General features: G+C 37.7%; 1 protein-coding gene across 1 annotated transcript in view; it reads right to left on the bottom strand.

Moving 5' to 3' along the window:
- Positions 1-10,824: 10,824 nt before the first annotated feature.
- The window catches only part of CSE1L (chromosome segregation 1 like), a 63,008-nt gene continuing 51,177 nt past the window's right edge, over positions 10,825-22,655 (bottom strand). Inside the window, 8 exon segments of the mRNA XM_020984170.2 lie at positions 10,825-11,452; positions 12,779-13,010; positions 13,782-13,928; positions 16,565-16,646; positions 18,880-18,965; positions 19,072-19,169; positions 21,146-21,354; positions 21,504-21,654. Of these exon segments, the coding sequence (XP_020839829.1) occupies positions 11,363-11,452; positions 12,779-13,010; positions 13,782-13,928; positions 16,565-16,646; positions 18,880-18,965; positions 19,072-19,169; positions 21,146-21,354; positions 21,504-21,654 (1,095 nt within the window). The 3' untranslated portion in view covers positions 10,825-11,362.

Genomic DNA, 22,655 nt, shown 5'->3' with positions numbered 1-22,655 from the left:
TCAGTTCATTGTTCACGCTGGAAATTTTTTCTCCCCATGGAATGTAAGTAAAACTGAGTGTTTGTCACCAATAAATGGTCATACTAAATTTTTTTGGTTAATTTATTCTTGTATACTATTGTTGCTGGATTGCCTCCCCCTTCCTTTCCCTCCTTAGGGGAGTGGAGGGAAGGATCTGTAATGCTAATGTAATTCATTCTGGCCAGTAATCAGAAGGTCTGAAATAACTTTATATAAAAAACATTGATCAATAAAACTGCAACTAATGAATCCTAGTAATCTCGAGCAGTCACTAAAGAAAGGGAATGCAGAAACTTGTTTCTGGATCACAAACCTCATGGGTCATTGGACTCTGATGTTATTGGATGTGCAGTTGTAAATAGGGCAGCACAAACTTGGGATCACTTCCTCCCTAGGCTCTTACTTCTGAAGGTCCTATTACTTCCCTTCCCCTGAGGCCACACAAACACTGGGATCCTTCTAGGGTCTGGGAGGCCTCAGGTGTATCACAGCGGCATGCAACTACATTTGTAGGGGAGGAGAGTGAGCTGTACCAGAATGGGGCAGCCCCACTCTTTGTCCCTGCCCTTACTGAATTTGTCCTGGACACCACAATTGCTAGTTACAAATCTGGGAATGTGATTGGGAAACATTGCTGAAGATTTGCAATTTCAAAATCAAATGTGGGTTAACTTGGAAGAACAGATTGAGCCACTTGAGGGAGCTGTGATGGCTGCCATATTTCTACCCTAAGTTACCATCTTACCCTCAAAGGTATAGAACTACACTAGAAACTCACTATCTGGAGAAATAAATTCACCTTTGACTTCATAAGATGTAAGCTTACATTTGTATAGTGTTATCAGTTATGAAGCAGATAGAAGGCAGCTCATCATTTGATACCCATTCAAGGTGTTGGATTTATTTTAAACAGGAAGCAGAAGGACCTTGTTAATACGTTCCACTAACAAAGAGTTAAAGTGAATAATTAACCCAGTAACTTGGTTTAGATCCTCTACAACAGATTGATGGTAAAACATGAGTGCAGAGATCTGTGAGGGTAAGGACTTGCCCACCCCAGGGAAATGATGGATCATTTAAAGTATCTGAACTCCAAATCATTCTGTACTCACCGATTCTTAGTGAGAGCATATGTTGACGCTCGTAGACTATGCGACAATGTCAGTGGTCTTGCTCCACTCAACCAGGACTCTACTAGCTCTTATAACATCCAGCATTAGACTGTACCTTTGATAAGCCATGAGCGTATCTTTTCTCTTTTTTCTTGCTTATTTAAACACTTATTTTGGTACTTAATTGCAGAAACTATTGGAGTGTACTAAATGTTTTCTAAATTATATTAAATTGATTTTGAGCATTGTATGCAAAATGTATGGTTGAAGGGGTTTTATTTAAAATTTTTTTTTTAACAAAACCAGAATTCTGTAAAGCAAGTTTAGCGTGGTATTTTTCCAAGATGACAGATTTTTTTTACATCTGACTTGTAACCTCTGGCTAATTGCTGTGATATAGAAAGGATAAGCTTCAAGGCGGAAGAGAAAACAGGTTTCATTTATTTTTCTTAACTTACTACAGTGATGTTATTTTTGAGTTTACAAAGATGTGGGTAGTACAAGTTAGTCCCATTTTCAGATGAGACTGAAAGCTCAGTGAGGGGAATTAACTTGTTCAAGATCACACAGTAATAAAGGAAAGCTAGGACTTGAACCAAATCTCCTGACTTCTTTTTTTTATTAGGAAAGGATGTGAGAGGGACAGCTAGGTGGCGCAGTGGATAGGGCTCTGGCCTTGAAGTCAGGAGGACCTGAGTTCAAATGTGGCCCCAGACATGACACTGTGTGACCCTGGGCAAGTCACTTAACCCCAATTGCCACACACACACACAAAGGAATAGTAGGTGGAACTGAATCTCTAGCTCTTGGTTTTAATTTTTATTGATTTTCTTTTTAAACATCACCTTAATTTTAAATATATACCTTCTCCTTCCGCTACTCAATTTGGCTCTTGCTTTTTAAATTCCCAGTAAGTCCCAGGGTGACCTCAAACATAAATTATATTGAATATTTTGCCTCTGGAGAAGGTCATTTCTTAGTCAAAGTGCAGGGCTATGGCAATATTTGAGGCTTGGTTATAATACTGTCCCAGTCCTGCAGAATCCGCATTTGAGAACTCTCTGAAAACTGTATATTCTGCCATCAATCATTAGTCCAACTATGATATTATCTCTGTTACAGGTGTGTAAACTCAGGGCATCTCCTACCTGAAATGATGAGTACTTCTGGTCAACTCAAGAAACACACAACAGAAGGTCAAGAGAAGGGCATCTGTGTGGGTCAAGGGCTGTGGTGACAAGAAGGGGCTGCTCCATGAGGACAAAATAGTCCTTAGGATTCTTCTGGAAGTCATCTAAAGTAACCCCAGCAAGGACATACTTAGAGCTTATAATCCTGGTATAGTAGAATTAGATGTCTTTAGAACTTGAAAGACAAGTTTATGACAAAAAAGATTTTTTTTTACACTGGGCAATAAAGTTATTGAATATAGAAGGCTAGAATCTCAAGCTTAGAAGGAACTACAGAGGTACTATACATTACCAGCAACATCCACATGGTTTACCTCGATTCTAGCAGAGTACTCGACAATTTTATTTCATGTGACTGGAACACGAGAGAGAGATATGTGTGGCCTAAAGTACAGGTGAGGTGGATTTGGAATTGGTCTGACGTATCCAGTGAACAATCTCTAACATTCACGATCTCTGCTGAGCCATATGCTGTTAAGACGAGCTTTATCAGCGCCTTTTATCAAGGCAGAGTTGGCATATTCATCAAATTTCCTGGGCACCAGCTTTTTGTATGAGAAGATTAAAAAAGATCTCGAATACTGAACTGAATTTGATATGCTAAAATTTAATGGGGATATTTAAAATATAAGATGGGGAAGGTGTGGTTAGAAAGCAGTTCAACTGAAAAAGGTCAGTGGAAAACAAGCTTACAAATGAGGAAGCAGGGATTGAGATGGCAGCCAGAAAAGCTATTTCCAGAGCAGTAAGAGGCATAGTGTTCAGGAATAAGTCTGGGTGTGGTTTGCCTTGGTCACACATCTGGAATTTAGGGTGCCACGCTTCACAGAAAGGGCTTTGAGAAGGTGGAGAATCTCCAGAGCAGAATAACCAGGATCATGGAGGACCTCAAGATGTTGCAAAATAAAAAGATTAGTTGAAGGAACTGGGGATGATTTTGTTGTTTTAGTCATGTCTGACTCTATTCCCATTTTGGCGTTTTCTTGGCAAAGACAGGGAAGTGGCTTGCCATTTTCTTCTCCAGCTAATTTTACACACGACGAACTTGGGCAAACAGGGTTAAGTGACTTGAGCAGGTGTCTGGGGCCAGATTTGAACTCAGGGAGATGAGTTTTTCTGGTGCCAAACCCAGTGCTCTATCCTTTTTGCCACTTAACTGCCTAGAGGGCAGAAAACTTCTAGGTGATAGCAAAGCAGTTTTCAGACAGTTAAATGACAGTATTTTAATACCCAAAGAACAGAAAGAAAAGCAATGAATGAAGTTGCAGAGAGAGGTTTAAGGTTGCTTTTATGAAAAACTTCCTATAAATTAGAGCTATCACAAAGTGAAATGAACTGACTGCAAAGACAGTGGATTTCCCTTCATGAGAGATCTTTGAGCAATGGTCACCTTTCAGGTCTGAGTTAAGAGTGGCTGGCTTTTGGGACAACCAGAATACTGACTGTATTTCCACATCAACCTTTAGGTATATTTAAATGATAGCTATTGTGTCTCTTCTAAATCTTTCCAGGCTAAGTATCTCCATGACCAGAATATTGAGATTGGTGGCCCATGGAACTAATAATGTAAAGCATTTATAGCATTCTTAGCTTACTTTGCACCATCCAATTCATCTTCTTATAGGGGACTTCTAATGTACCTTATTCTATTTAAGGACATATGTGAACCTTTTGACTACAGCCTTGGAATGTTTTTTCTATTCCTTTCAAAGCTTTTTCAGTGCCCTGTCTACAGTCTTCCTATGCTTAATTGTGCTAGCCAGGGATGAATGTAGAATGGTGAGGGCTTGGATTCATATGATCCCTGAAGGCCCCTTCAAGTGATATGGACTATTCAGAGGGATGGACCTAAGCTCTAGTGTACTATAGTAAATGAGCAATAGAATAAAAATGCTACAGTTCTAAAGCCTTCTTATCATTGTGCTTTGCTCACCATTTGGTGAACTTAAAAGAGAATCTAAACCCCAGGTTCCCTTTTTACACATGTGAAAACCTCCAAGTGCATGTGATATTTTAAGGTTCAGGCTGATGGTCTCCGGATGTGCCCTTAAACACAAAACCAGTTTGGATGTCACATTGAATTGGACTTTACCATTTACTTTTGCAGTATGTCAGCTTGCTAACTGACTTCATAGGTAATATGTACCAAAGGGCAGGAAATGTAAAACATGCTTCAGATCACTTGAGCATAAATGCAGATTTTGCCTTGACTACCTCACAGGGGTATTATAGACAACATTATACCAATTTGTTACCTTCTCTAGACAAAGTGGGGCTGTTTTAATTTTCTGTTGTCACTCTCGTAGAACCATCCTATAGATAGATAGATAGATAGATAGATAGATAGATAGATAGATAGTTATATTGATATGAATTATTAAATGGAAAGAGGCCAAGAGGGTGGTGGGCTTTGGAATTTGAGTGCAGATCATAAAAGTTTGTTTTTAAACAAGGAATTGTACGTGAAATTGTACATTTAGCTTAGTTTGTGTTCAATTTAACATAGTAGCCAAAGCATTTGTAGCCAAAAACTGCCCTGCTTGTCTATGCCCCCTTCTGGATTTCCTTAAGCTCTTTTCTGTGTATTTTTTTTTCCCCGGGGTGGGGGGCAGGCAATTGGGGTTAAGTGACTTGCCAGGATCACACAGCTAAATGTCAAGAGTCTGAGGTCAAATTAGACTCCAAAGGTCAGTGCTGTAGCTACTTTTTCTGTGCATTTTTAAACATAGTTCATTGGTTCTCTTTCTGGACTATAATTTCTCCTCATCTGGTTGGCTTCAGTGTTGCCAGGAGAACATGGGGGAAGGTCATGTAGCCCTACCTTCTTCTGAGGCAGTGGCAAACATCAGCACCCTTGGTATGGAGAGTTGATCCAAATTGTTGATAACACTTATAGCTGGCCTCATCATATATTACTGGTATCAGTAAGTATTTCCAATACCTGCTTTTGGTGGATGGGGGAACACATTAAAAACAGAATCCTCAGTGAGGGCATCCTGTCTTTAATGAAAGTAGCAGGAGGTCTCAGTTTAATGTATACTTATTCATCCCTCAGAACTGGACATTCGCTGTACCTGGGGAAACATTTCAGAAGATACACTTTTTGCCATATGATCAACAGATTTCTACTCGTAGCAATAAATAACTGTACCATGCTTGGTCAGATGTGCTTAAGTCGTGAGTTTAAAATCCCACAGAGTCCTCATTGGGTAAAATAAGAATTATATCATCCCCATTTGACAGAATAGAAAACTAAGGTTCAGAAGTAAAGTGACTTACTCATGGCCATGCTCCCAGGCCATGAGAGCAAAAAATAGCAAGCTATGAAACTATAAGAAGAGCTGAAGTTAGCAAACCCAAGACAAGTAGCACACAACATTCCCAAGCATTGCCAGAAACAGATTAAAATATAATTGGGAAATGTTTAATGAAACAAAAATACCATACAACTTAGATGATGTTAATTTGTAGTTTTCTAAGCAATATGTATTTCTGTTTGAATTTAACACGACTGGTCTAGATCACTGCTTCTTAAACCCAACATAGGGCCACAAAAAATTTAGCAACAGCAAAGCGTTTCTGAACAGAGGACAACCAAAAATGAATGAAGAAATCAAACCAAAGAACATGAGTGGTTTCTGGCAGCAACTTCACTGCAGCCTTGGTTCTGAATACAAAATACTGCACATGCTCTCAGGCCGTGGTTTAGAGATATGATCCACACAGTAGACTAGAAGGCAGAAGATGTGGCTTGGAACTAGCTTTGGGCCTAGGAAGATCACTGTGTGATTTGCAGAATGTGAATGCATGCTTCATAGGCTCAAGATCAAATAAGACAATGGAAAAAATTAAGTAAATGGAAATGTTATATTCTCAACTCAACAAATTTATTTTTGGCTCCTGATTTATTTCCCCACTATTCTAAACTCAAGGGCAAGGCATGTTTGTTTATTTGTACTTTCTTTCCCAATATCTGCCATAGGTATTAGCTACCTACTGGTAACTAATATTTACTGAATAAAGTGAAAACTACTCTCTCTCCCCTAAGCTACCACTTCCCAGTTCTGTGAATGTGTGCATTAACAGTTATCCACAGTGCAAAACAAGAGTCTAAAAATGAGAATTTCAGTCTTGTCATTTAAAAATTTGAAAAGTATTTTTAAAATAGTTTTTCATATTTATTCTGTTTGTGTACCTTGGTTTTTCCCTGCAATATAGATTCTTTAACCCATTTGGTCAAAAAAAAGTGTATATTACCTCAGCTGGGATGTAAGCAATAGGAGGATGTTTTATACTTCAGGGAGCCATCGGAGGGATGGAGTGACTGGACCAAGTAACAATGGCTCTATCTATCCCAGGCCATTAAATAAGGCTACAGAGAGATCCTATTCTCTGCATATAACCTAAAGGAAGTAACACCATTATCTTTTTTAAAAAGCCTGAAAATGGACAGCAGTGTGTATTTGCAATAAATACTTTGCACATTTTTGCACATATAAGGGGAGATATTTGAAGTGTCATATACCTTGGGAAGCTGGGGATAACTGGGGATTAACTCTTGAACAAGGGTCAGCTAGGTAGCACAGAGGATTTATGCACTAAGTGCAGGGGTCAGGAAATCTGACCTCAGATACTTAGTAGCTGTGTGACCTCGGGCCAGTCACTTAACTGCCTTAGTTTTCTCATCTGTAAAATGTAACTGGAGAAGGAACCACTCCAGCATCTTTGCCAAGAAAACCCCGAACGGGTCACAAAAAATCAGACCCTACTGAAAATGAACGAACAAAAAGAGGATCCTAGACTTGATTAGGCATTCATATCGGAACTTTTACTTCTTTGGGTTCAGTCAATTAGACCAGTAACTGTAACTTCAAACTCATTGATCTAGTTTTCAGCTTTCCATTGCCTCAGTTAAGTAATCACCTTACTTATATAATTACATTCAGCTAACAAGACAAGGACTTAAATCCGTGCTTGCCTATGATGAAGGTAAAGATTGTATTGGTATCTCTGCACAATTAGGAAGGCATCAGGCTGGCTGTTTCTCCTCCCTGTAAAAACATCCTCTGAAGGACTAAGGTGCTGACATCTGATCACATAGGGAGAATGAGAGGAAACAACTGCAGGGCTCAAATGTCTGACTGCTACAAAATTTCATCGTATTGGGTAGATTCTCTTGGAAGACTTAAGAGAATTGCATAAGATAAGAAGGCAGAGAAGGGTTGTGATGGCAGTTTTCATATGGCTTCATTTAATTAAGTAATCAGGTAAATAACAGCAAGTTATTTTGTAGTGAGGGTCATTATATTTCCTTCTTTACCTGAGGTCAGTCATATTTATTCATTTTCACTGTTGCAATAAAATACAAGGAATTTATATGATGTCGGAATGAAGGAAAACACGGGACCTATTGTAGTTTCTTAAAACAGGGACACAGACCTTCTGAAGAACCCTGAGAAAAAGAGTTAAGCAAAAGCGTGGGCACCCAGGGCTGGAGCATAATTTAAGGGCCTGACAAATATTTGTCAAACTATGTTCACAAGAGAAAAGCAAAGGTCTGGGCCATAAGATTACTTTTCCATTTGGCCAATTCTTTTTTAAGGCATTTTTCTCCTCATTGGCTTTTTGGACCTCTTTTGCCATTTGAGTTAGGCTATTTTTTTTTAAGCGTTATTTTCGCTAGGATTTTTTGGGTCTCCATTAGCAAGCTTGTTTTTCATGATTTTCTTGCATCACTCTCATTTCTCTTCCCAGTTTTTCCTCTACTTCTTACTTGCTTCTCAAAATCCTTTTTGAGCTCTTCCATGGCCTGAGACTGATTCATATTTTTCTTGGAGGCTTTGGATGTAGTAGCTTTGACTTTGTTGTCTTTGATTTTCTTTGTCACCAAAGGAAAGATGCTATGGTGTGACTTTTTTTTGCACTGTTTGCTCACGTTCCCAGCCAATTACTTGCATTTTAAACTCTTTGTTAAGGTAAGGGTCTGCTTCCAGTGTGGAGAATGTACTGTCCCAAGCTTAAGGGGTTTTGTGTAGCTGTTTTCAGAGATACTTCTAAGGACCTGTAAATTTTCCATTCTTCCAAGGTGGTATGATCAAGCGCAAGGTGTTTACTCCTTTTCTGGCCTAGGCTCTGGTTCGTGAGTGACCACAAGCACTCTTTTCTGCCTTGGAACTGAGGATTCTCTCTCCACCACCACGATAAGCTGCTCCATGCCAGCGCTCCTCCTTGCCCCAGGACCGCTCCCCAGAACTGTGACCCAGATCCAAGCATAGGCAAAGCAAGAGAATCCTGCCTCAGCACAAGCAAAGAGATTCCTGCAATTGCTCTCTGATCAACCACTTGATTCCCCCTCTGTCTGTGGACCGAGGGCTTCAGAAACAGCCGCCACCCCGGATTTTTAAAACATTTTAAAGTATCTGACTATTTTTTACAAATGTGTACATGAAAAGTTTTTTGTAATAAACTCTATGAGAGGGAACCTGAGAGTGGAGAGTTGGCCTCAGAGTCAGAAAGCTCTACCTTCAGGTTCCTCCCCTAATATTGTGTAATCCAGGCCCAATTAAGTACTCAAGGAAATGCTCTAACATAACTGCTGAATAATTTGTATTGGTAGAAATTCTCTATGCTCTCCCCAAAACCCCATGCAAACACTTCTATTTCCCCCTCTTCTACTAAAATGATTTTAATGCCCTAATAAAACAAAACAAAAACTATAAAACAAAAAATTAAAACTTTGGGACATGGTTAATAAAATCAGTACAAAGGAAAAGAGGGTAAAGTAATTGCTTATCTGAATAACCATTCTACCCACAAAATGGATTTTTAAAAGCCCCACTCTTTCATGCCAGGAATATGAAACAAACAAATCAATTTGTTAGAAAGAAAATTCAAGGTTTTAGATGTTCAGAGAGCATAAGTATGTTACCAAACATGCTGTACCCTGCGCCTGTTTATTTAACAGCTGACTACAGCCTGACCAAACAGAGTTTAAGGTTTGATCGCTATGTTACATGTCAAACAGCCACTACCATATTCTTGCTTTCCACACCAAGCCAGTAAATGCTCTGCATTTTGAGACAAATTATTTCTGTACAATGTGAAAAAAAAATTATATAGCTTGACAAAAACTTAAAATCCTACAAATGAATCCTAAGTCAATAGTGATAGTGTCTCAGCTGTCAGAGACCTTAGACTTTATCTGATCTAGTGTCTCATTTTACAGAAGAGACTCCAAAATATTTAAGTAACCCTGATTGCAATGCTTATCAGTAGTAAAATCAGACTGGCGCCCCCTCTTCACTTCCAATCCTACACCAAGCTGCCAGGCAGGTGAGTTCTATATGGTTTTTATGTTATAGTTACACACTGCATCACCAAAAATTTTTTTACTTGGAGTCTTGTTTTCCTTTACTCAGAATGTTTTAACAAAGCAGTAATACAGCTTCTGCCAGACATTTTAGAAGGAGGAGGTACTTGTTCAATCAATGGAAGGTGACAAAGCCAGAAGCTGTCTTTTTAGACCTGCAGCAAATATACTTAAGCTGCTTTAAATGTCTTATCCAAAACTATACAAAACAATTAGCATTTAGAGCAGTAGTAAGCATTACAAGTCAGGTGTCTGAGGTTTTATGAAGGTGAAAGTGTATCCTTGAATAATGTTCACTAAAAACTTAGCGTTAGGGTTAGGTTTAATGGATCGGACCCTGAATATATAGTTTTTGCATAAAGTAGATTACAAACATAATTCAGTTAAAAGGACCACACGGCAAGTGTTGAAACTCTTAAGTTTTGTTCCCTTAATGGAAGCCACAGGACACTTTCATGGTCAAGCTCAGAGGTTTAACTCTTGCTCACTTTAAACATGTGTCAATATTATCTCTTATTAAGATGAAGCTAAGCTCATTCCTTTTTGGGCATCCCCATAAAAATCCTGAGGCAAACCTTGGGATAAAAAGGACAATTGCCAAAGTGGGGACATAAAGAAGAGGGAGAGATTATCTTCTAATGTATCAACTCCAAAAAATTCTGTTGGGGTAAACACTAAGTCCTTAAAAATCAGTACATGCCCCATTGATCAAACTGACTTCAATTCCTAAAAATGAATATAAAGGGAAAAAAACCACCTAGTAACACACTGAAGGAATCAAAAGCATTTAAAAGACGTGGAGAAATTCTCACACTATCTTTGTAAGATTGGGATAGGAAAATATTAACCCCAATTTGCAAACAGGGAAACTGAGGGAAATAACTTAATCACCCAGCCCAAAGTCACATGTCCTTCAGTGTTATTATGGCAAAGATGCAAGGACTGCTTAAAATAGCTCCACCGTTTTTCACTACATTTAGACAGTCAATTCTTTAGAAATGGAGAGGAGGTGATAAGACAGGTAAGTGATGGGATGATGAATACCTCAAGGTGATTTTTTTCCACCAAGGGACCATTGTTATAATCCACCCAAAGACCATTAGTAAACCTATCCTTCACAGCTATTCTGTAATAGAGTTTAGAGTTTTCTTTATTGCTGACTACACAATTAAAACCATTCACTTTTGCACTGCTTGGCAATTTACACAAGCAATTCTGTATTTATCCACATTTTAAATAAAAGAAAAGGCTAGAGGAAAGACACAATGAAAGAAAATACAAAATGACAAAAGCATCAAAAAGGAAAAGGCATTTAGTGACAGAATATGAGTCTCTACAGCAATGCTCTCCAGAAAAGTTAAAAGGTTATCCAAACACAGCAAATGTGGATCTCAAAATCAATCCCAAATAATGAACTGCTACTAATATTCCCTTTGAAAGCTGCAAATTGGGAATGGAAAAAGTCACCCACTTCCATTACCTATGATCACATAAACCACCTAATTTGCTCAAGTTCTGCTTTAAGTAACCTTTAATATCTTTTACAAGATGGATTCTGTGATAATTTCCAAAAGGAGACGCTTGCATTGGTTTATCAAAGCTCTGCTTATAAGTCAATATCCTTTCATAGGAAACCACTATTGAATTGTTGCCCATCAAATAAATGAAGTTCAGAGCAGTGTTACACTTGCTGCTTGGAGATATCCCTGGAGATACTGTAATGCTTCTGCATTCAGACTAGTGCTCACCATTGAAGGAACCTTCAAAAATAAGAAAAGCAGGAGAATTTCATTGCAGACTACAGGACTCTAATGCCACAATATTAATGTCGTTAATGAACAATATCAAGAAACCTTGTTGTCAAGTTACTCTTTTGGCTACCAAAAGAAATGTAAAATGGGAGGTCAGCTGATTAACTAGTAATTGAATGACACAAGCATCAACTCCCCTGAGGGTTACACATCATCTCTGATGGTAAGGTTCTGCCTGCCACCAACCATACAACACAGCTTTCTGTCTGTACATAAATATCATTCCAATGGTACTAGCTGTCCCCAAAACTATCATCACTTTCCCTCATGTTGTGTTCTGTAGGATATGCATATACTAGGGTCTTGACGTAATCCAAGGATGTATTAATAGTCAGAGACCTGTCAGCACAAACTGTCCTTTACAAATGAACATCCACAACAATGTATCCTGGAGAATAGCAACATGCTGTGTCATGGAATTAATAAATTCAGTCATGAATAAAATTGAGGTTATTGCAACCATAACTTTGTTATTAATGAATCAAGAATTTCAGGACAAGGAGAAACTACTTTTTACAGAAGAACTGAGCTAAGACTTAGCCTCATTTCTTTCTACACTACCGTGCGTGTGTGTGCGTGTGTGTGTGTGTGTGTGTGTTTTGTGTGAACATCCAGATATTCATCCTGAGAATCTGAGTGGGATGCACTACTATTGTGCAAAGCCTTAACCACTTCCCAATACTTATTTCTCCTTAGCATATAAGAGTTCTATCAAGGTATAAAGCAAAAAAACCAAAAAATCAAAAAACACCAACAACAACAAACAAAACCAATTTAAGGAAAGTGCAACTAAAGAGCACTGAAATGGAATGAATTATACTTAAAAAACTGAAGGCTTTCTCTCTAGTCCATAAATTTGGTGCTGACTATGAAAGACTTGACAAAATGTCTATATTTCAAAAAGAATAGTTACAGCTTTTCTACTTCCAGTTCAGTTTGGGCCAGGAGTAAATATATATAAAATCAAATAATTCAGGAGTTTTACCTTACCACTCTTTCCCAAAATACCTCCTTTATAAAATCATTCAGAATAACATCATCAATCAGATCCATGGGGCAAAAACATTTATGTCCCCTTGTAATTCAACAAAAATAAATTTGGTGAATTGCAATGTAAGTGAACAAAACCAAGATTACTTGGCACTAAGAAAATAATTTTAATTGGGTTCTATTGCAGTGGCCAATAAAATAGGAAACCAAATAAATTTCTCTATCAGCCACCCAAAGGCTGGTTTCACCTATATTTTTCTCTTTTCGCAAAAAAGTGATACCTACCCTTCCTGGACATGCAGTAGACAATTTATGAAGAGATTGTGCCAAGTGGATTTTGGGATTATTCACCAATTGACCTACAGGATCATGCTCCTTTTTGCCAGCAAAAGCAAGCTGAGAGAAAGCAGTCTGGTATCCTGGTGTATCTTCAATATCAATAAAATGTTCCTCATCAGGGATTGTGTCATCTTCAGGTAATTCAAAAAGGCCAATCAGAGACTGCAACAAAGGTGTCCTGGAGGAAAAATTGGAAGAAAGTAAAGAAAGGATCACCGAATAAAAGGCAGACTTAATTTATACTTTCCAATTTTTTGTTTGATTAACACTTGACTATTAGCAATTCCTCTGAAAATCAGAATAAACTATGAGACCTGGAAAGGACATAAAACGTACTCCTAGGGAAGATCCATGTAAGAAGGGATTACATTTTACTGATATGCATGGCTATATATGGGCAGCTAGGTGGTACAGCGGACAGAGCACTGAGCATGGAATCTGGAAGACTCATCTTCTTCAGTTCAAACCTGGCCTCAGATACTTCCTAGTTGTGTGACCTTTGGCAAGTCATTTAACCCTGTTTGCCTCAGTTCCTCATCTGTAAAATGAGCTGGAAAAAAAGGAAATAGCAAACCACTCTAGTATCTCTGCCAAGAAAACCCCAAATGGGGTCAAAAACAGTCGGACACTTACTGAATACAATTGAACATGGCTGTATTAAGTCCTCAATGTCTCATCAGAACAATGCATAGAAGGCAATTAAAAGATGATTGTTAAATTTTAGTCACAAAATCTGACACCAGCATTTTATAGATGAAGAAACTAAGACCCTGAGAAAAATGACTTTCCCAAGATCACAGAGGAAACTAATGGCACAGTATGGATATAGAAACGAAGGCCTCATGAACTGCAATTTGGAGTTCTTTCCAAAACTTTTGGCAAAGCAATGTTATGATCATAAAGATGCATAGGGATAATAATGAAAATACCTTTAAATCTCTGTACTTACCAAAGCTTTGTGTACTCAGTATCCATCATTGGAGGACATTCTGTTAGTAATTTAGTTATGCCAACAGCACAGATCTTCTTTTCTACTTGTCCAGAAACTTTCTGTATTTCAGGAATAATAATTTTCTCCAAAACCATTCCAAACATTCTGTTAAAATAAAGATTCACTCTGCATCAGTATTAAAGTAGAAGACAATGATGAAAAAATAAAAGCAAGATGCTTAGGCATAATCTTTGTGCAAATGTTGAAAGTAAGACAAACAAGTTCAAAGATTATTCTTTCTACTAGCAAGAACAGGTTTTTACCTACTGGGATTTGAGCCACAAGTAAAAGACCGAAAGGTCATCTTTGGCCAGTCAAGACAAATATTTGAAAACAAATAATGATCAGCATTAATCAGGCCTCTTCGACAAAGTAATTTTCTAAAGAAAGTATTACTACAATTTTTAATCACAGTCTAACTCACTCCATGAGTTAAATTGCATCATTGGCTATGTAGGGGAATTTAATTAAAGATAAACATGAAGTTCTAACACCTGAATAAAATGAGATGAAGAAGTAACTGGGGACCAGAAGAATTTCTTATAAAGACTATCTTCCTTCTAACACATCTCCAAAAACATTGTAGAAATCAAATTATGGCAGCCAAGGTGTCAATCTGGTGAGCAAGTCCCAGGATACAAAAGTCACACAAAATATATCTGCTAGTTTAAGAGAAACTGCAAAGGCTAGTCTCTTATTCCCCTGCTAATAACTTTTGCATGTATGTGATGATAACAATCTAAGAACTGAAGTTATATGAAAACTCAGGTAAAGTAGAAAAGGCAGAAGGATAAAGATGATAAGAATTATTGGCTACAGCTAAGAGATACAAGAAGCTAAAATCCAAAAAGAAGGCAGAATGGAGTGGGAGAGAGGATGGATGTCTAAGTGCAAAACCAACCACGAATAACATTATGCTTAACATGAGTACTCATGGTGGTGCCTTGCCCCCATTCCCCAACTCTACCTATATGAGCAAGTGGCTTTAAGAAGAATGGTATTTATTATCAGGAGAGCTGGTGCAAGGAGGAGATAATGCATGTACACACCAGAGAAAAGGAAAATACAAGAAGCCTTGTGTCAGGCAATCAGTCAACAAGCAGTTACTAAATGCCTACTATGTTCCAGGAATTGTGTCAAGTGCTGAAGTTGCAAATGAAGACTCTCAGGATATGGTCCCTACCCTTAGGAAGCTCACATTCTACTAGTGAAGATAACATGTAATAAACTAGGTCCATGTACATGCTATATACAGAACAGATGGTAATCAGAGGGGGAAGGCGCAGCAGCAGGGGAATTGGGAAAGTTTTCTTGCAGAAAGTGAGATTTGATCTGAGTCTTGAATGAATCTAGTGAAAATAAGAGGCAAGAGTGAGGTAACAAAGCATTCTAGGCATAGGGAGACAGCCAGGAGATGCAACCGATGGATAAGGAACAGCACTTACAGCCAAATCATATAGAATGAGTGGAAGGGAGTACAATTCAAGACAGAAAAGGGAAAGAATGGACCAGATTATAAAGAGTATGAACAACCGGGGCCTTCATGGCTGATCCAGGATAATAGGGACAACTGGAGTTTACTCCTGAATTGGGAGTAGAGAGGGCCAAGGAGGAAACCTAATCAGATCCACAGATCTTTAGAAAAATTACTTTGTAGCTGAGCAGAAGATGGTTTGGAGTGCAAAGAAATTGGCAAGGAGGCCAATCAGAAGGCCACTTGTCCAAGTGAAAAGGTAATGTGAATCTGATCTATAGTGGTGGCTGTGTGAGGGGAGAGAAGGGGATACATATGAGAAGGCTATGGAAAAAAAAATAAGACTTCGAAGCAGACTGGAAATGTGGATAAATGAGTGAGGTATAGACAACAGAGGATGAAAGCCATGATGATTGGGAGAAGATGGTAGCCTAGACAATACTATAGCTCAGAAGAGGGGAAGATTTTAAGGGAAAGGATACTGAATTCTGTTTTGGACATGCTGAATTTGAGAGACCTACAGTTCAAGATATCCAGAAGGCAGCTGGTGAGGCATGACTAGCTCAGCAGAAAGACTAGGCCTGTTTTTAACTTCTATTGTTTCCTCAGTGCTTTATAAGGTATAGTTCCCAGAATGTCATAAGTTCTTAATAAGAACTTGTTGACTCACTAACTGCAGAGATTACAACTGAATCCATAGGACCTGATGAAATGACCAAGAGGTATAGTATAGAGCAGAAAGAAAAGGATTGGCCCCCTGGTCAGAGCCTTGGGGTAGTGAGTGTGACATGAAAAACCAGGAAGGGAGACCAAGAAGGCGTGATCAAAAAGACAGGAGAACAAGGAGAGAGGACTGTCATGAAAAACTAGAAAGGAGAAAGTGACTGACAAAGTCAAATATTACACAGGTCAAAAAGGATGACGAGCCAACAACTAAAGACATTTGGCACTCTACTTTCTCAAGATTAACCTTAGTCAATTGAGGCAATAACCTTTACAGAGGGATAAGGCTGTGATTTAACTGCCATTAGATGGGATCTTTCAAAGTCTTAATTTCTGTTACACTTTGATACTGACCCTCAATGGGAGGCGGTAGAAAGTGGTCACAGGTTTGAGGGCTAACAAATCACATATCATCCCTTTTTTAGGTTGTTTTTTTTAAAAAATATTGATAGAGCAAAAATCCAAAGAACAGAAGTTAGAAACTTTTGAAGATAAAATTTTAATTATACTGAACACTAAATAAACATAAGACAATTATACTTACTTTGGCTGTATGCTGTCAAAGATCTCTTGAAGTGCTAGTGCCCCATACTTTATGCAGTATAAATTAATAAAGACTAAGAAACCTGTTGAGAAAAAAATGTTTAATGGTAATGATTTTAGATTTGTTCATAGTGAGCAGGGAGAGGGAAATGTAGAATACACAAATCTAGAAATACACAAAAGTCATCTGAAACTTCAGTGACACCTTGACTAAAGTACAGTAGAATTAACTGTTCAGCTAATAATAGAATTTCATGCTGCAGATGTGGTCATCCCAAATTCAAAACCTATTACATATGGGTCATTCTCAATTTCCGAATTTGACCTGGGTAATTCACAGGGTCATAGGTCAAATTCCTTCATTTTACACACCCAAAAGATTAAATGACTTTCTCTTGGTCATGGAAGACTCATACCTGCATCCTACAGTTCTCATCCCTCTTGAGGTAACCATCCTTTGTCACTTTAATCAGAATTTTTAGGGAGTGAGGGATCAAAGACAGATTGTCTTCTATTGTGCAACTACAGCCTTAAAGTGATTACATATGTCAGTCAGCAGTGTTTCCAACCTCTCTCCTCAGATTTTTAAAGAATTTAGTGCTAGAAAACACCTTATGCTATCAACTAATACAACTCCCCTCATTTTGTAAAATCAGGAAACTAAGGCCCAAAATAGTTAAGTCCCCAAAGTAACAGAGACCTCCCACTAGAGCCACCATCATTGTCACATGTATTCAAGTATCCACAGTTCACACTAGGTGTATTCTCCCATGGAAACAAATATTACAAATAGAGGTCAGATACTGCTGAAATATTATTATTACTTCAGGCCTGTTACACTATAAAGAGCTCTGTGGCTGGCATGGTAACCTAAACACTAGGTTTAATACTATTTCTATGGAAAAATCTATTCCGAGTTCTAAGTAACCACTAAAAAAAGATACATAATTGCCAGTCCCCAAACTATCACAGATTCAGAAAAATACACTTTCAAAACATGGCCAATATGCAAATCTGTTTTGCATGGTTATATTTATTTGTTATAAGGAAGGGTTTTTATAAGGGGGAAGTTGAGTAATGATTTTGATGAGGAAAAAAAGGAAAATTAAGAAAAGACATCAATGAAACAAAAAATGCAGAGAAAAAGAGTTCAGAAAGAGACAACTCTGGCAGTGTTGAATACACATGCTGTAAAAAGGTAAAATGTATGTAACAGGGACAATTTCAAATTCTACCTTCTTTTTTTCTTCTTTGTACAGTGAAATGTTTGTGTTGGTTATTGTTAATTTTACCAAAATTTTTTTTTAATTTTTAAATTTTTTAAAGTTCTTTTTTAAAAAAACTACAATCTGTTCCTAAGTTGGGATTCCCTTACCAATGTAAATAATAGAAGCCAAAATATTTTAAAAATATCTGCTATAAGCCATCATTTCCCTAATTCATTTGTCCATGGAATATTCTTGGCCTTAGCTCCAATAGCCTCCTATTTATACAACCCTCTAAGGTTTGTAAAATACTTGCCTCCAAATACTAACAGTTAAGTGATACAAGAACATTTTTAATCTGAGGGAAATTGAGATTTAGAAAGGTGAGGGGATTTGCTCACTATTGTAGAAATGGTTAAGAGCTGGGAGCTGAAATCCGAAAGTAGGCCTTCTGATGCCAAAACCAATGCTATTCCCCTCATTAGACATCAACAAATTCATTAAAAACTGGGATAGGAATAAAAGTAGGCAGGGAAAAAAGAAATTAAATATTTTTATATAATTAAATATGAATGCTGTAAAAGATTGTGACTTTGTAAATAATTCTCTTTTTCTGTCCTGTGTTGATGAAATTTTCATTTATGTTTCACGTTTGTCAAGCACAGAAAAACAAAAATAAAAATTTTAATGAGAATATTTTGTATTTTTTAAAAAGGGGCAGTTAGGTGGTACAGTGGATAGAATTCTGGCCTTGGTGTCAGGAGGATCTGAGTTCAAATCTGGCCTCAGACAGTTGACACTTACTGGCTGTGTCACCCTAGGCAAGTCACTTAACCCCAATTGCACCCCCCACACACACACAGATAAATAATGAATAGCGAGAATAACAATTTTCTCATAGAAGCCTATTTACAGGATCATAAGCTATCCAACAGGAAGGGATTTTTATTGATTATCTAAGAATTCACATCACATGAAGCACAGAATTCATGTGTATGTGGTTTAGTAAATAAGATTATTTATGATCAAGATTTCTAGTAATTTTTCCACTTTTTTTTTTGAACAAAAATTTCTGTACATCACCAAAATATCTAGTGCTCTCTTCACTTACTCTTGATAAACTTGGTGGTTTTAGAATTCTGAAGTCTTTGGAACAGGAGAATGAAGATTTGCTTTCTGTACTGGTCAACTGACTCCCTAGGGAATAGAATGAAAGTATGACATTATTGAAACAGCTTTATTATCTTACTTAACATGGCATGAAGAAGTGATCAAACACAAACAGAACTGTACTCATACTCACGGAGGCATGTGCTCAATAATACTATTGAGAAGAAAGAAGCCTTGGTGATCATTTGCTTTAGAAGCAATAAGTTTCTGGAAAACACCTAGTAATCCAGGCTGTAAGGGAAAAAAAATGGTCATAATTAAATAAAACAGCTCAGGGGGGAAAAAAAACAACACCACTTCTTCGTTCTGCATATATTAGTTAAACACATCATCAACATGTTAAAAAGATGCTAAAAGATTAAAAAAAAACCCCAGCAACGTTAACATTAGGTTCTTTCAAACGCAATGAAAATACTGCATTGAACATAATTAACTATGTTTCTGATGTCATTAAAAAAAAAAAGTCAGGGGGGCAGCTGGGTGGGGCAGTGGATAGAGCACCGGCCCTGAAGTCAGGAGGACCTGAGTTCAAATCCAGCCTCAGACCAAACATTTCACCCTTACTAGCTGTGTGACCCTGGGCAAGTCACTTAACCCCAATTGGCAAAAAAAAAAAAAAGATTAAAAAAAAAACTCAGGGCAGCTAGGTGGCGTGGTGGAGAGAAAACTGGCCCTGGATTTAAAAGGACCTGAGTTCAAATCCAACTCAGACACATAACACTTACTAGCTGTGTGAGCAAGTCACTTAACCCCACCAAAAAACAAAACAAAACAAAAAAAAAAACGTTCCACCTCAAATGCCATCACCTTTTATAACTGGAATCTGTCACACCTCCTGTTACAAGGCCAGAAATCCAGTTACCAGCGTTATTAAATAAAATAGGAAGCTCCCCAGAAGCCCTCTTCCTCTGAGGGACAGATTAGGCTTCCCATGAATAAGCTTATGGTATCCCAGAGTCTCTGCTCCCTCCCTTGGAGTAGGGTACACTCCATCCTCCAATTCAGATACCCTTTTGTATAGCTTATGCTGGGAATGCTTTGTGGTACTTGTCCCAGATGTAAAAATTCCTTAGTAATGGATCTGCCTCCAGTGATACATGAATATCAGCATATATCACTGACTAAAATATAAATGGCTATCCTAGAACTGTGCCAATAGTTAGAAAAGAGACTCAACCCCAGAAGTATTCAACCTCCCACTAAGCAATTCTTTGTCACATGGCTTCCAATCTGTTTATGAGAAGGTTCATCTTTGGCCTATGAATGTCACATTGTAGAATGGCATACCCCAGTGGGAAAATCAGATAAATTCAAAGACCTTCCTGTTGCTTACTAATTCTTCTTAGTAACTCTTCATAGCTACCTACTGTCTTACTAATTAACAAAGTATTTACTCAATTTACAATGAACATGCAGATACTACAAGTACTTTTACCCCCATTTCACCAACGTGGAAACAGTCAGGGAGGTTAAGTGACTTCCCCACCATCATGCTGCTAGTAAGTGCCTCTAATCTAGGTTTTCTGGCTTTCATGTATGGTGTTCTTTCCACTACAAGTCACCATATGGTACCATTTCCATTCGTAAAGAGCATAAGGAAGATAAGGAAGAAAAAAGGCTGTGAAACTCTAAGCCCTTTAAGCCAACAGGTAATAATTTCATTCATTAAAAAAAAAAGTTTGGTGGGTAAGGTCAAAACTATTATTTTTATGATTTTTCTCATGGGATTACAGATGGGACCTTAAAGTGGGACCTATGTAGTGATAAACCTGAAGTTCAAAGACATTAAGTCATTTTTTCAAGGTCAGTAAGTACTTAGGCAAAGCCATTACAGAAAATTCAGCTCCTCTGACTGCAAGTACAGCTGCTAAGGTTATTTTTTTTTTTAATGACCCCATTTCCCAAAGTGGAGATCTCATAGTACTAGCTTTTCAGGTGTCATGAATGGGCATATTTTAATAATCTAGCTAAAAATAATTCAAATATCTATAGTGTTCAAAATATTACAAAGCATTTTCCTCACAAGATCCTTGAAGGAGATAATGTAAGTATACTGAACTAATTTTAAAGAGGAAGAAACAAGAACCTACATTAATATTATCTACTGATTCAATGTAACGTCTTAAAAAAATTAAAACACACTTTAATTAGCTTCATAAAGCTAGCTTTGAAAATTATAACTGGGAGTCAAAATTAATCCAACTTACAATTTTATCTGCTGCAGCACTTGCTATTGTATTTGAACCTTTTTCCAAAAATGCCTGGAGGAGTCTCACCAGAGGAGGTATATTTCCTGCTCTTTCCCACAGCACTGGCTGGAGGAGGTGAGGAAACAAGGCCATGTAGGAAGATGGAATGCCATTTTTGTGTGTTTCCAGAAGCAAAGACATCACTTGAAACACGTATGGAATAAACTCTATTTGAAGCAGGGAAAAAAAAATTCACTTTAGAATCAATGTAACTAACAACCACATCATACAGATGTTTACCCCTTAAGCCGGCTACAATTTACAACCACCATTCTTACTCCTTTGTTCAGCAACAGAGGACCTTCCACTAACTTACCTTGTACATCATTCTGCAGAATTTCTGTAAATACCATAAACAAAGCCTCCTCAAAGTTTACAACAGCAGCAGGGTTGGCTTTGCAAGTTATCCTTATAGATAAACATATTGCCTCAAACATGTAATGATTAAAGTGAGGTTTGCTTGGGTTCTGCAACAGAAAATAAAATCAATGCAAATTATAGTTAGCACTTAAGTAATTATGTTAAACTGCTGATAAAGCCTTGGGATAAAATGCCTTTATTTTACTTTCTAATAATGGCCCAAATTATACATATGGTGTTTTACAGCTTGCAGAGACTTTTTGGGGCAAACAGTAATTTCAAGTATTTTTACAGACAAGAAGACAGGTTTAAAGGGAGGCAATATTGCACAGGAGAGCCAGAATTTAGAATCAGTCTGAGAGCTGGATAAGCCAAAGGTACATCCCTGATAACTGGGTATCCAACTTCCACATAAAAACCTCTAGTAAAGGAGAATTCACAACCTCCCAAAGTAATTCTAACTTTTAGGAAGTTATTATTTACACTGAAATGAAATGTACTTCCCTGAAACTTCCCCACAGGGTTTCTAAATCTTCCTTCTGGATCCAAGCAAAACAAGTATAATCCCTCTTCCCCATGGCAACCCTCAAAGTTGTAGTATGTTCCCACTATCTTCAAGCAATCCTCATGTAGCATGGCTACCAGACTAAGTTAGCATACCTCCTCTGGATACACTTCAATTTGTCAAGGTCTTCCTTAAGATGTGGCTCCCAGAACTGAACTCCAGGTGTGATGATTTAGGTAAGAAAGAGGATATTGGAACTACAGAATATAGGCATGGCTCTTTGTACTTTGCAATACTTTCCTATTTGTATTAATTATTTCATAAGTAAAAAGAGACCCTAAAAAGCAGTTTTTCAAATTTAAGTTTTATATAGGTAAACTTAAAATACATTTAAACTAGGAATTCTTTTGCCTCTTTTATTCTACTGCAAAACCAAAATATTTGTAAAAGCAAACTAGGATGGAAGCAAAGCCCCCTCTTCGCCCTTCAAGAAGGATTTAAAGTATTATCTAGCCTGAAGCCTTTATATTAATCTGGAAGAGAGAGCCTTATCAGTCTTGCTTTAGATATCAAATCAGAAATCTTGACTAACTCCCCCCTATA

The sequence above is a fragment of the Phascolarctos cinereus genome, unplaced genomic scaffold, assembly GCF_003287225.1.
Source record: "Phascolarctos cinereus isolate Bilbo 61053 unplaced genomic scaffold, phaCin_HiC Scaffold_2;HRSCAF=192, whole genome shotgun sequence".
NCBI classification, from domain to species: domain Eukaryota; kingdom Metazoa; phylum Chordata; class Mammalia; order Diprotodontia; family Phascolarctidae; genus Phascolarctos; species Phascolarctos cinereus.
The sequence above is the reverse complement of the archived record's forward strand: the minus strand, read 5'-3'. Positions and strand labels throughout refer to the sequence as shown.